The sequence below is a fragment of the Montipora foliosa genome, chromosome 5, assembly GCF_036669935.1.
Source record: "Montipora foliosa isolate CH-2021 chromosome 5, ASM3666993v2, whole genome shotgun sequence".
Taxonomy (NCBI): Eukaryota; Metazoa; Cnidaria; class Anthozoa; order Scleractinia; family Acroporidae; genus Montipora; species Montipora foliosa.
This window is the reverse complement of record NC_090873.1, coordinates 41782227-41796832: the sequence shown is the minus strand read 5'-3', so window position 1 is coordinate 41796832 and position 14606 is coordinate 41782227. Positions and strand designations below refer to the sequence as shown.

Sequence of the window (14606 nt, the reverse complement as noted above, 5' to 3'; positions counted from 1 at the left end):
CAGTTCTACACTTCAACTTGATGTAATAATTATTTGTGAGTAAATTTCTCGCATTTGAATTCCTTTCTGATGACGCGTTCTGTGCTCTTCTGCCCGAAGTAATTACAAGCCAGGAATCCACTAAATGAGAGGTGTTTCATCAAGTCAACCCCAGGAAAGGCACCAGCATTCTTTTCTAAGCTATTGGCCGAGCTTATTTAAAACATGAAAATAATACTTTATTTCCATTTCACTGTACTCACACTGAAGTCTGAGCTTAGAGTGGCATCCGTTTGCCCGGCTATCATAGGCCATTTTATGCTCTAAACATGTATTAACATCGGTTTGTTCTCTTCCCTGGTTTTGGCATCCTCACTGATTTTGAAGTAGTGTTGGCCCGGGTGTTGTGATTGTGAGCAAGTGAGGTGGGGGAACGGAAGATTCATTCGCTGATGCACAACAACTTGAAGTTACAGATACTGAATCAGGTAAATTACCAGAGAGAGGAATGTCTGGAATGTTGAGATTTACCACGTCGATGTACCAGCTGACACCTATTTCACCATCTCGATCTATCATGGAGGTTCTCCTCCAGGTAGCAAGAGATGGGAGATTTAATTAAATATGTTCCGTTTGAACCACACTTCACTGCATTTTTCATGTTAATTACTGCAGAACGTATTTGAACTCTTTTTAGGGCAGTCAGTGAAGACTGAAAATGATTTTGGCATATGATAAAGCTATTTTACTATAGGATTCGGCTCTGACTCTTCTTCGTTACTAACGGAGGTCTGAGTGAAAGAGAAATACACTGGTCACATGTTTTTTTGCGAGTCTATTCTAGTATACCCATAAAAAAGCAAGACGACATACCATAACATCAACCCAGTGTGGCCAACACATCACGCATGGACACAACCATTTCACCCGGTTAATTGGGAGCCATTGACAGCTGTTTCGGCCTTGTTAGGCTCATAAGAAGGGTTTAGCCAACTTACTAGGAGGGTGTTTTAGTGATGTGTTGGTCAAACCGGTTTGGTGTTATGGTGTGTCACCTTCAGTTGCTTTTTTTTTTTTTTTTTTTTCTTGTAGCTCCTGAAAAATCCAGATGGTTCCAACGGAAGTCGAACCCATGACCTCTGCGATGCCGGTGCAATGCTGTACCAACACAATTATTTTATTGGCCCAATATATTCAACCTTCCGAGCTATGAAGCCACACAGCTGGGAGCAGGTCAACTTAATTGTTGGGCTCATTTACTTCCATGAAAGGACGTGATGAAAGACGTGTATATATTTGAAGGTGCTTAAATTGTCCAGATTAAATGCGAGGATCATTTCTCTCTTTTTTTCATATTTGCTAAACATTTTATCTCCTTACCTTTTCTTGCTGTCAAAATTTGCGAGACTGAATAAACATTCGTATCTGTAATCAATTCCCGATATTTGATGGCAGAAAACGTTTCGCTCTAAAATTTATAAAAATGGAGGCCCTCTCAGGGAAGGTCCTTGTTCCCTCCGGAAATTACTTCCAAACTTCTACTCGATCAGCTTTTTATTCCCTAAAATGGTTATGTTCCCTAAGAGGGTATTTACATGAGACCGGGACGAACTCAGACCGGCATGAGTTCGTATCGTCCTCCATACATTTCCTTTTTTGCATCGATATGAGACCGGCCTCTCAGGTCTGACTTCGCGGTCTCGGTCGCTGGATCGAGACGAAAAATTCTCACACGGTTCACCTGTAAATGACAACAAATCTCAGACCGGATCTAGAAATTTCACGCCTGAATGCTATTTGGTCAGCGATATATTTATTAGACAAAAAATATCACTTCGTCCCGGTTTCATGTAAACGGCTGCAAAAAATCCATACCGGTCTCATTTTGGGGTAAGCAGGGGCGAAGGGAGTGACGGGAAGGGAGAAGAAAGCGCTTCGCCTTCTCTCCCCTTCCCGTCACTCCTTTCGCCCCCGCTTTTCTTAATAATTAACTCAGATATCCCCAAAATAATCGCGAGCGAGCGACTGGGGACGAGGCAGTCACCTGGCAACAAACAAAGCAAATCTCGCAGTCCTTGTACGTTCACTATATCACAGATAAAATGACAATTTTGTCATCCTCACAAAAAAATTATTCGCATGAGTAATCTGTTGAGATACAATCAGAAACCCATAAGGGTTGGAACGTGTAACGGCCCCTTGTGTGCTTGGAAACAAGCTTCTGAATATTCGATTTGCTAAGTACCATATTTGGAACAACAAGAGCGAGGGGTTTCCAAATATGGTACTTAGCAATGAAACATTCAACCAATCAGTTCGCACTGAATATTCGGAAGCTGTGAACGCGCGTTACACGTTTCAACTCTTATGGGTTTCTGATACAATTCAATCAACGTTACGAAAGTTCAAAAGATCGAACTTCTTCAACTGGGCTGAGCTTGTGTTCGGAGTACCTTCCTACACACCTCAGATATGTAAGGATACGCCCAAAGCTCTGGAAGCTGACGACGAAGTTTGGGTGAAAATGAGGTTGTCTCAAGCTGGACAATCAAACCACTATAGTGCGTAACAGAGTAGCCGCGAAGCCTTTTCTTGGGAAATGTTTGGGAGTGACCGGGTGTGCCTACTAATTCAAAGGTATTTTTGCCCCCGGTTTATGATTATGCAGGAAATGTAGATCTTAAGTGTTATTGAAATCCAAAAAGGAAATTGGGGGTAACCACACAATTTTCAAAGATAATTGGTGAATAATATTTGTAAAAAGCTTTAAAATACAAGCAATGTATGGCGTTCTTTCTCAAATTGAAACTTAATTCTCTCTCAAAAATGCATGGTTACCCCCAATTTTCTTTTTGGATACCAAGAGTACTAAGATCTACTTTTTCCGGATAGTTTTAACCGCGCAAAAATATCACTGTATTGGTAGGCATCACCAATAGGAAACCCGAGTATTTCGAGATGCGCAGAACGTATGCGCAATAACAAAAGTAGGAACGGTCCTTAATTCCAGTCCCTGAACCCTACTTTAATACTGTAGGCCCAGACCTGAATCCTACAAAGACAAACTTCAAGGTAAGAAGAGAGAAGTAACCAAGGTGCCTCCCAAAGCACTGCCTAGACACCCTAAAAACGAGAGACCTTCAAGCGGTCTGTTTGCGGGACCATTGCATATGCAAAAAGGCACGCCATGTTTATTAGGGGTTTCCTTTTAGTGTGAATGATGTTATCTTTTGTGTTTTCCTTTTTTTCTTGGTTCTGGTAATCCAAGCGTTCTGTAAGTAATGTCGGTTCTCTTTGTTTTTCGTTTGCATCATGGACCGTATTCATAAAATGGCGGGCAAGTAATTATTCTTTTGTCTTTATGCTAATCATCCTAACTAGCCTCGTTAGCACGAAAAAAATTCAACCGAACGTTTGCTCCAAAGTGAGGCTAGCACAAAGACAAAAGAGTAATTTCTTGACCGCCATTTATGAATACGGTCTACATCTAGTACAACTCGTGCCTTCCCTTGTATTTGACGCTAGAAACCGTTGTTTCTTCGCGGGAGGAGGGTCCAGATACACGTAGGTTTAATAATTGATTTCATGCGTTTTTTCCTCACCCAATCAAAAAAGAAACAAAAGCCAGAAAGTACAGTGTAACTTACTCATACAAAAATCCCAGCATGTACACGCAGCAGCTGCTGTTCTATTAACATTGGCTAAAATAAGTTTTGGTACAGTACTGTGACTTTCTACGGGAAGACATTCTAAAAGACATTCTATAATAGTTTCAATAATACGTTAAAAAATAAAAAAACCAATAAATTTTGCTTTGAGTAAAAAAGACCTGTGAATTGCTTTCCAAGTGCAACATTGCAAAGGTAGTTCTTGGTCGACTAAAATTATTTGTATCTTTAAGCATTGGACGGAAATCCAAAGCCTCCGGTTACAATACGAGAGTTTTGATCCTGGCCCGTTGGTGTCATCAAAGCATCACCACCCTAAAGAAACAAGAGTGAAAGTAAAGATGTACGTTAAAACATTGGTTGTGGTTACTAAATGTACAGCAATTATCTCCATAATAATGTCGAGACCCCTATGGAAATGTATGTGAAACGGAGAATTTTTGATGTCACCATCGTCGCCATCATCATCATCATCATCATCATCAACGCCTACTGCACTGTCACCTTCGATATCATAATAATTACTCGAGTTGTCAGGATAATCATCACTTTGTCCTCAACATTCTCCATCTCCTCCTCGTCCGAGGGGGGTAAGCGTCCTTTACGCAAATACGCACGCTCGTATTTGAGAGATTAGGAGGAATTTTTTTTTTAGATTTTCTGTTTTAAGTTAAAGCCCTCTGAAGCCCCCACCGTATCACTCTCATCACCAGTCCCCAGTACCCGGTTATTTTTGACAGAGTTCCGACGTCTTGTCCTTTGCTTGTAAACCCCGTTTGTGTTGTAGCTTTCTGAAAGCTCTGCACATGGTTAAAATAAGCAACTAATGCATTTTCCTTGGCATTTATTTATTGAAATGTCCTCCGGAAATAGTCAGAAATGGCATTTGCGAGACCCTAAATTTCAAAATTTTCTAGGGGACCACGCCCCCAGAGCCCCCTACTTGGAACTCCCTTATGCTCGAAACATTCTTCCCGTGTGTACACCTTTAAAATCTCACGCTACGACTCTCCATCCTCATCAACATTAACATCATCATCAGCATTAGTACCATCAACTATTCACTCAACATGTTTATCACAGACCTTCTTAAAAAATGGCGGTCAATTTACATGTATAATATCCTTTTGTCCAAGTGCAAATTAGCTTAAGTACCATACAATGAATTGAAAATAACTCTTGTACTAAATTGAGGCTTTGGTTGGCTAATTTAAACATCACCATTAACATCACAAAGTGTTCCCCAAATGCTGCCCCTCAAATTAAAGGATAAATACCGGTAGCTGCATTTACCTTAAGCTGAAAATAGCGCTAACCGTTACCCTTACCTCATTCATTGTTGGAAATACGGTAGCAAAGGCTTAGACTTAGAGTGCACCTAAACCCAAACTATTTTCTTTTGCAAAAGTGAAATGTCTAACATACATTTTACCGTTGCTTCTCGAGATTTTACTTTTAATAGGCCTAATGAGGTACAAGCAAGTAACAAAGCTGGCATTCATTTGTCCTATGGCCGAGCTAGTGAGAGTTATGAGTCTATTCCTTCAATGACCTCAAGAACTACAACATACATTGTAATTTACATTGCCAAAGTTCTTTCAAAAGTATAATGCACAGTAGTTTCAAATATGACTTCATCGATGGAATAGACCCATGCCTCTAACTGCCTCGGCCACAGGTCAAACGATTGCTAGCATCTTTCTCCTACATACCTTATGAGGCTTATGAGGCACATTAAAAAGTAAAATCTAAAGATGCCAAGGTAAATATAATAAAATTATTATATGTTTGATAATTATTTAACTTTTGCTGAAGTAAAATTTTGTGATTAGGTGCACTTTAAAGGGATGCTTCATGCTGGATGTCAAAATAAACCATATTCGTATTCTCAGTATTGGACTGGAACTAGCTTACAATGGAGCCTACTGCATGGGAATAATTATGTTAAAAAGTATTTGCATTCTAAAAGCTTTCCCTGTATTAGTCTCTATTGCAAGCTAGTTCCAGTCCAATACTGAGAATACGAATGATTGTATATTGCCATGGATGTGCATCTAATTAAAAGCATTTCTGGACATGTAAGGAAAGCTAGTAGTTTTTCAAGTCAGAAAAACTATTATTATTTTGTAAATTTTGTAAATAAACTATGAATAAGCCTTTTTTTTTGGATTTAGGCCTGTTTTGTTTAAAACCTGTTTAAGTCACATACCATGACACCTCAACTTTGTAACAGCCCAACGCTTTGATATTGCTAATAAGCCAGTTTGAAGCATTAAAAATACATGCCTGCATTGGGAAAAAGACAAATATACACTACCAGAAGCATTTCCAATGTATACTGATACACCTACATAAACATGTTTTTATGCTAGCATATGCATTTGCCTTTTAGTATTCTGAACAGGCCTTCGAACAAGTCAGCCGTAGGAGTTCTAAGCCATGAGACAACACTAACATTTTCATCCTCAGAGAGTATCTTGAAATTGTCACCAGCAAGAGAGACTCCCACAGACCACATCGAAAGGATGAGCTCTACCACCATAAAACCAAAGATGGACCCAACCAGAGCATGATCTTCATTTTCCTTTGGACTGAAAGAAATAGGTTTTGCAACTTTCCGAGCGATTATATTCTCCCTGCTTCTTTCATACATGTAGGTAAACTGTCTAAATTCTTTTGCGGCTGAAATGGACATTTCTTGAGAATAGAGGAAAAGATAGAGAGTTGATAGTATTCCACATGTTAGCGAAAATCCCATGAATGACATGACCTGTGGAACAACAAAAACAAATACCATAATCTGTCAAAAATCTTGATGTCATATATGTAGTCTGAGGTTTCAAAATATTAATATAACCTCAGCCAAAAAATGTTTCTTGCAGTACTAATTTTACATGTGTGCAGTGGCCAAAGCAGCAAAGGATTTCTCATTGGTCACTGCCATAATAAAATTACATGTAACTAGCAGGTCAGTAGTTAATCCAATAATTATTGGCAGCACAGCTACACACATATTATCCTTTATTTTCTGAGAACTGTCCAATTAAGAAGCATGGATAGTTTCACTGAGCATTTTCAGTTAAGAAGACATGTTACAGGTTAAATTTATTTTCTACTAATTTCTTATGTTGACGACAGCAAAGCCTTTGAAATGTTGACCATGTTGATTAAAGTTTGAAGTTTGAAGCTTTGGACACTCACGAAAATAACAAATAACAAATATATTTCATTCAGTTCAAGCCTCTTCAAACCCTAACCCTAACCCTAACCCTAACCCTAATTCAGGTTATAGAAAAAATGATCTGAACCGCCCCAGCCCACTGATAAGTACAATTATTGACTGGTGTTGCATGCAGACAGAGTAAAATCTATTACTGCGATTTTCATAAATTTGCAGAATCTCACCTTCAAGCACTAAGAGCCAAACTGCGTTTTGGCTTCCATCAATCAAATTTCCGAACATAGCCGGAAGATCATGTCCGCCTCCGGTAAGTGACTGGACTTTTTGTTCACAGCTCGAATATCATTGTGGTTTTTCAGTAAAAAGATTCAAACATATTCCATTGCTTCCCCCCTCGCATAACAAATCTAACATAGGAAACAGTAATGTCACGCATCAATTGATTTTGTTTGATTGATGGCAGCCAAAATGCAGTTTGGCTGTTAGCGCTTGAAGATGAGATTCCGCAGAATTATGTTGCTTGAGCCAGAATCTCTTAAATGTACAAAAAATTTCCCATGCAGCTGAAGATAGGCGAATTGCCTGAGGTTTTTTTTTCAACTCTATGAAAAGAAAAGAGTTTTTATAGCAAATTAGAACTTACCAGGTGTGAAGGAATGAAGGAGCCTCGTGATGTAATTTGCACCTGTTTAAAGGCAATGAACACACCAAAAGCACCAGTAAAACCAACCTAAAGAGGAAACAGTGAAAACAAAAATAATTTTTTGCAAACTTTTCTGATTATATTACAGGCAAATACCACAGTTTTAAGGATCACAGGCTCCAGTTGTTCAAGGTGAATAGACACCTTTAGCTGCAGGTTTACTCTCTCAACCACAAATATTATTAACTGTAGTTTGAGGTTAGCCGTCACAGGTAAGGATGTTTCTGAGCATTTAGCACAACGTTTCGCACTCTTTTCTTTGCTGGTGCCATGTTTGTTTTCCATTTAATCTCAACATTGCTTAAAATGCTCAAATACTCTTAACTATATCACCGCAGAACCCTAAAAAGTTATCATAAAAGGAGCTTAGATATGCAAGAACCAATCGGTTAGCCTTAAACGTGGGGTCATTAAGTTTGGGTTACCCAAAAACTCTGCTGTATTTCACTTACCGCTAGAAGAGGTGCTTGCTGTAAAAAAGTGAACGGCAAACATCAAACACAATGGCAAGGCCAAAGTCACACAATATCTTGACGTTTGCGGTAATTCTGAAAAAACCTGTAGCTAAATGTCTCTCATAGCACTACCCAGTGAGTAAATCACTCTTCACTAGATACGATAATTCGTTGGTTTTGGCAGGACTCAACCATGGAATAGTAGGGAGCTAATAAGCATCGACAATGATGACGGCTGCAAAATATCACCTAAACAAGTTTTTGCATCATTTTAGTCATTTCAAATAGAATTCATTTGCCATGGAAAGTGTGTGTCAACTTTCCAGAAACAAAACTGGCATAAATGGTGTGGCTCTTAAAATATTTAATCTCAGCCTGAACTTTGAACCCTTCTTATAAAATAGGAAAACGATTTATACTGACACCTTAGTTGTCAGGACGAGGACGGCAAAGAAATGTACCAAAATGCAAAACGCACGTATAGGGTGCGCAGAGCCTTTATTTTTAGGACGTGTCTAGATACCCGGCAGCCGGGAAGTGCTTTCAAAAAACTAGATACCCGGCAGTCAGAAATTTTGACCAAAAGCAGTGTTTGAAATCGCTTGAGTGTTCTAAACAACTTCTTGGTGTTTTTACTCAAAGTAAATGAGGTATTTCGTGTAAATTGTACGTGAATTAGCGACTGCCGGGCATCTAGTATTTTGAAAACCGTATCTGTGAGTCAAGATTCTAAATAATATGCTTTAATGCAAGCGCGGAGAATTTGTCCACAACATTACGAAACCTTTATTTAGAATCACTTGGCATTTCTGAACAAACACTAAATACTCTGGTGAGGTTTCGTTGGTAATTTCTGTGGATATTCATCGGGAGTTGACTTAGTGTGTCAGAACTTGAATATTTTCTAAGTGTCAAAAACATTGAGATTTCACTCTATGCCCAAGCTCAACAGTCGCTTCTGCTTTTAACCCAAGGCAATATTTATAATCGCTTGAGATTTCTAAACAAATATCTTATGTTCTTAGAGGAATTAAGCTAGCTATTTGGAGAAAATTGGTCAAAATTTCTGACTGCCGGGTATCTAGTTTTTTGAAAGCACTTCCCGGCTGCCGGGTATCTAGACACGTCGTTATTTTTATTCATTAAGCCCATTGTTTTGTGGCATTTTCGTAGGGTTAGGGTTAGGCTTCGTCGTCTTATCGCAAGGTCCCTAATAATTATTGAACGCCATGCCAAGGTTAAAATTATGCAGTACATATGTATCTTCGACTACAGTAGGTGTCTTGAAAAGGTCTTTGGGGTCGACTTTGTTTTCAAGACATGTACACCCATCTTCGACGCGGGATTTCCGTGAAATGCACCCAGGAAAGCTTTCATGGCTGCGTGTCTCAGTAAAAAAAGATTCCGACTAGTTTGCTCTGTATATTTCTACTGCAGCTGCTTCAGTGATCGTGATGTTTTTAGCTTTGCGAAAAAACACTATCAGATGCTCACCCAAACACTGGTCCAAATCGCTATTCCCAATCCAGTGTGAATCCACGAGCCTCGAACATGCTCAACAATACCAAGCACTAGTATCCATAGTGCCACCCAACACTGTAGCACAGAAAGAACACGGAGCAACTTAATTTTGGGAGTTGGCGCCATTCTTCATACAGCTCCACCAGAATCTGGACGGGTGTGATGGTCATGTATGATACTTCTTGTGTCCTCGTTGCGTGACTGCGACGCGAGTGGTGTCTTCTGGGGCTTTTGACATAAGTGCATTGACAGCAACCTCGTCCCCAAGAATAGGGACCCTGGGGACGAGGTTGCATTTAGAGCGTTTCAAATGACGTCACGGTTCCAAAACAAAGAAACCAAACGGTGGCCATGATGGTGTATCAAACTAATCCACCGGGAATTGAACTCTATTTTTATGCAAATACTTTCTTTTGTCTCAGTAGTCTCTTGCAGCCGACAAGAGAGCCCCTTGGAAAGAGGGAGCCCAACCAGGACCTACAATTGTAGCCACATGACCAACAACGCCCACTCTTTGTTCACTGAAAAACAGAAACAGCTAAATGGAGGTTAAGGAGTGTGTTACATCATCAAATGGTTTTGCTTAACTTTCCAATATGTATACAGGGGTTTCAATAACTTCTGAAATAGCCGTCCATGATGGCCCATTGAAGGCGGCAGTTTGACAAGTTTATGATAGCATTTTTAGTGAAAATCAAGGCAAACTAGCCGGCGGAGTGAGGCAAAGCAGGCGGCGGCATACCGCCGGTAACCGGCTTCTATTGAAACCCCTGTGTATAAGTTGTAATTTCGCATGATTTCGAGTGCAATTTGGAATAAATAAGCACGACAAAATTGCACCAGGTCGTAGGGCGAGTGCAATTTATAGTGATGGGTAATATACATCGGAAAATCACGCAATCACGGAAAATTTGCGCCATGAATTTTGCCATCCAGGGCTCACATAGGATTGGTTATCAATGGAACATTTTCAACTTTATTGCTCTAATTACAACTTTCTGCACTAATTTCACTTTACTGCACTCTGTTTGGGATTAATTGACGTGCTCAGTCTCAGCCAATCAACACGCTGAACGTTTTACGTGTACATTTTAGGTGTAAGACAGCCCCGAAGAGCACAGAAACATCAAAATAATGCCAGACTAGCACAAGGTTAAAAGTTTCTAAAAACAGGCGGGTGCAAAACCAGCAAAGGTTATTCGATTTCCGCAAAGCCCTGTCACATAAATACTGACTATGATTGATAAAGTCAAAAGACAACTCACTAAAATCTAACTCAGGCTACCCAGTCCCACAAAGTAACTTTAGCCGCTCATTTAAGTGCCAGCTAACTTCACCTCGGACCGGATCAACTCGGACCAACTCAGATCGCCCACCTCGGATCAAAAGAAAAGTGGTTTTGTAAGCCAAAACTATGCGACGTTTGCGCTGATGTCACCAAGGTTAGCTTAAAGATTAGGGCTAGGGTGATTCTCGAGGCCTTTACTTATCATTTTTTTACGTAGATCCGAGATGACCGTGGCCGCGATCCGAGTTGATCCGCCTACTATCAGTCCTTGTCTTATAAATAGCACTTTAGTGGTTAGTTTTGAATCATTCCTAGATATGGATCACCTTATAAAACAGATGAAACACGGGCCCATCTTCAGGACTGCCTATGACACCATTCGGCATTGACCCACTACAGAATATTCTAATGATTCATTTTAGGTGGCTTAGTTGACATGATATGGTCTTGAGCAGAGGAGACTCTGGCATGAGAAGGTAGCGAATCTGGGAAGTCTTTATGGAAGAAAATTAGGATGCTGTCTTCATGAAACTACTTTGTCAAGCAGTTTGCGACATGTAGCCGCAAAATTCAATCCAATCAGAACAAACAAATGCAACCCTCTGGTTTTGAACGTCATTTGTACGCTACGTGGGTGGTTGAAAGTCCAAATCCATGATGGACAGTCTACACTTTGACAGCTCCAAAAGAAAAAAAGGCTTCCTATAGTCTTTTCCACATTACAGCTTCACTGTTTATGAACTCTGTTGGACATTGAAGAACCTACACACGGTCCCCTAAGGGTGCATGTAGGAGATAGTCCACAATGCATTGGTTAATGGCCTGTCTGTCTGTCATGGGTGGATGACAAAGCATTCGGAGATATAAGCCACACCAACCTATGTTACTTCTGGGATTCTACAAAGTTGACAGTGAAGAATAAACAAGTTCCCATCAGTCAAACTGTTGGATATAGGAATAACAGTATCTCCATGATCAAAACGAAATCATTAATTTTCCAATCACTATTCTTCATCCAAAAGACGCCATATGCAGATTCCCCAGTTTTACTCTTTAAAATGACATTATAATAATTGCTTAAATTGTCCAGATAAGTGGGAGGATCATTTCTCAATTTTGTTTAACAAAATTATACCAGTACAATAACAAGAAAACCTCAAAGTGTTTTAAAGTTTAATATTTAATGAGTCAGAAGTGTACATCATTTGAGAGCCTTGGGGTTGAACTGGCCTAATTTGAAGTCCTTGTAATTATTTCAAATCTCTGCATCTTATTTTCCTACTTTGCCTTGTCAGTTGTGCCAAATCTAATTGAGCTGACTTAACATCCAGCCAACAGGCCATTTCTGAGTACATGTCTGCCTCCTCTTCAAAGCGAGTCTAAGTGCGAAGTTTTTGTGATGGTAATTAGTTTTACTTTACCTATGAAAGAAAACTAATGGGCCCTTTGCAGGTTAGTGATCACATGGTACAAAAACCGCCATACTGGGACGCAAATTGCGCACTGGGACATCTAAAACAAAGCACGATAATTTAAATTTTCTTTGTTTTAGATGTCCCAGTGGGCGATTTGCGTCCCAGTATGGCGGCTTTTGTACCATGTGATCACTAACCTGCAAAGGGCCCATTATCGTAAGAAAAACTTCGCACTCGCTTTAAAGAGGAGGCAGACATGAACTCGGAAATGGTCTATGGGAATACTACTTCCATTGCATAGCCTTCATTCACACAAGCAAGTACACCATCGGATTGATTCCATGTTGCCGTGCATCTCTTCAGAACACAGATGAGGCCAAAGTGTCGTAAGAACAAAAAAGTGGCACACAAGCCTAAAACGTATAGACGAGCACGTCACAGATCTTCTTACCACACTTCGACATCTTCTGTTATCTACAGTGTATTATGAACAAGTTACTTCAGAAGAAAACAGTGCCACGTTATCCTACTGCACAGGACAATGATATATTGGCAAACCGTTTTGCCGATTTTTTCCAAGAAAAGACCTCTAACTTACATCAGAGTTTGAGTGCCAGACTACTGTCGGCTGACGAGACACCCCACCCAGCTGAGACATGCTCTGTCCTACTCCATGTGTGGGAGGCCCGGTGGCCTCATGGTTAGTGTGCTCGAGTCCGGAGCGAGTGGTCCGGGTTCGAGTCCTGGCCGGGGACATTGTGTTGTGTTTTCTTGGGCAAGACACTTTACTTTCACGGTGCCTCACCCCACCGAAAAGTAGGGGAAGAGAAACGACCGCCGGAAATACGTCTGCGTTCGCAGGCTACTCTCCACCCAGGTGTATAAATGGGTACCGGCGAAGTTAATATCTGGGGGTAACCCTGCGATGGACTAGCATCTCATCCAGGGGGGAGTAGAAATACTCCCAGTCGCTTTATGCCAAAGAAACCGGAGAAAAGCGCCGGCCTGATGGGTCACTAGGCTCGTAGCTCCATGATTTTAGAGTAGTCTCTCTGGAGGACGTGAGGGACTTTGCCTCTAAGTCGTCATGCAAATCCTGTAATCTTGACCCACTACCAGCCTCCGTTGTGATGTTTGGGCACACTTCTCCCTGTAATAACTCGGATTGTCGATCTATCCCTAACGAAGGGAGCTATGCCTGAGTCTTTAACGTTGGCTGAATTGCTTCCCTCGCTGAAGACGCCTGATACTGACAACAAGATTTTTAAGAGTTTTCGGCCCATATCCAATTTGCCGATGGTCTCACAAGTTGTTGAAAAAGCTTCCGCTGACCAATTTACTCGTCATGTTTTGACCAACCATCTCGATGAGCCTTTCCAGTCAGTATTACAAGGCTTTTCACTCAACTGAAAGTCCCGAAACTTTTCGGGGCATTTTCGGGTGCCACAGTTCCTTTTGTATCTCAAGAATGGAGTGGATTTAAGTCGCCAAACGTCACAGACATAGTTCTTTTAGTTTGACCCAGGGGCCCGTTTCTCGAAAGTCCCGAAAACTTTTCGGGCCCGAAAAACCATTTGTGAAACTGCCAACCGCTTGTTTTGGAAAGGCGATATTTTAACATGTTTTCAAGGAAACGAAGAGGCCCGTAAAGTTTCGGGACTTTCGAGAAACGGGCCCCTGCTCTCTAGACTCTCCACCAGTTTTGGAATCAGGGGTACAGTGTTGCAAGTCCTCACCTCGCAGTCTGGATCGGGGCGTCCCTCAGGGTTCCGTCGTGGGGCAGTTACTCTATTTATCATACACATCCCCCATATGCAAGATATTCAGACGTCGTGACATCCAATACCATCTCTACGCGGATGACTCGAAGTTGTATGTCTCCTTCAAGACGTTATCGTTCAATGATCTTTTGAACTCTGCGTAAGAGCCATCGATACTTGGATGTTGTAAAATGGCCTAAAACTCAATCAAGAGCAGCTTGTTTTCACCTCGAAGTTCCGTGTTGCACCTGAACCGGACTCTGTTGCTGTTGTTGATGAACTGATTACACCGGAGCCTAGTGCAAGAAATCTGGGGGTAATCAGTGGCAAAAAGTATATATTCTGGTAAAAATTGAGGCTAAAATTTTTTTGGGGTTCACACACTCAAGGTCAAGGTCTGGATCCGCCTTTGGTAATCTAAGATACACATTTGTCCTTGAATGACCATATTGTAAAACTTCTCACTTTCATCTTAGAAACATATATTAGCAAAATCAGAAGATTCCTAACAAAGGCGTCTACGGAAATCTTAACACATGCTTTTGTGGGCTCTTGTCAGCTCAAAACTGGACAGAATACTGGCACGGCCTGCTCGAGTCGTTTCTTTCGCCAGAAAATATGATCACAATACACCTG

General features: G+C 40.8%; 1 protein-coding gene across 1 annotated transcript; it reads right to left on the bottom strand.

Moving 5' to 3' along the window:
• Positions 1-3611: 3611 nt before the first annotated feature.
• On the bottom strand, positions 3612-9670 carry LOC138004236 (uncharacterized). Its single transcript, XM_068850713.1, has 4 exons — positions 9481-9670; positions 7472-7558; positions 6103-6417; positions 3612-3962 (listed from the first exon to the last, which is right to left on the bottom strand). Exons 1-4 carry the CDS (start codon positions 9631-9633, stop codon positions 3876-3878), a joined length of 642 nt encoding a protein of 213 aa, XP_068706814.1. The 5' UTR covers positions 9634-9670; the 3' UTR covers positions 3612-3875.
• Between the last annotated feature and the right edge of the window lie 4936 nt (positions 9671-14606).

What these genes read in the sequence shown, in the direction of transcription:
- LOC138004236 (XM_068850713.1), bottom strand. Translation starts at nt 9,633, where the DNA reads ATGGCGCCAACTCCCAAAATTAAGTTGCTCCGTGTTCTTTCTGTGCTA. An exon ending in CGATTTGGACCAGTGTTTGG is followed by an intron (nt 7,559 to 9,480) that starts GTGAGCATCTGA and finishes TTTCCTCTTTAG; the next exon opens with GTTGGTTTTACTGGTGCTTT. An exon ending in CCTTCATTCCTTCACACCTG is followed by an intron (nt 6,418 to 7,471) that starts GTAAGTTCTAAT and finishes GTTGTTCCACAG; the next exon opens with GTCATGTCATTCATGGGATT.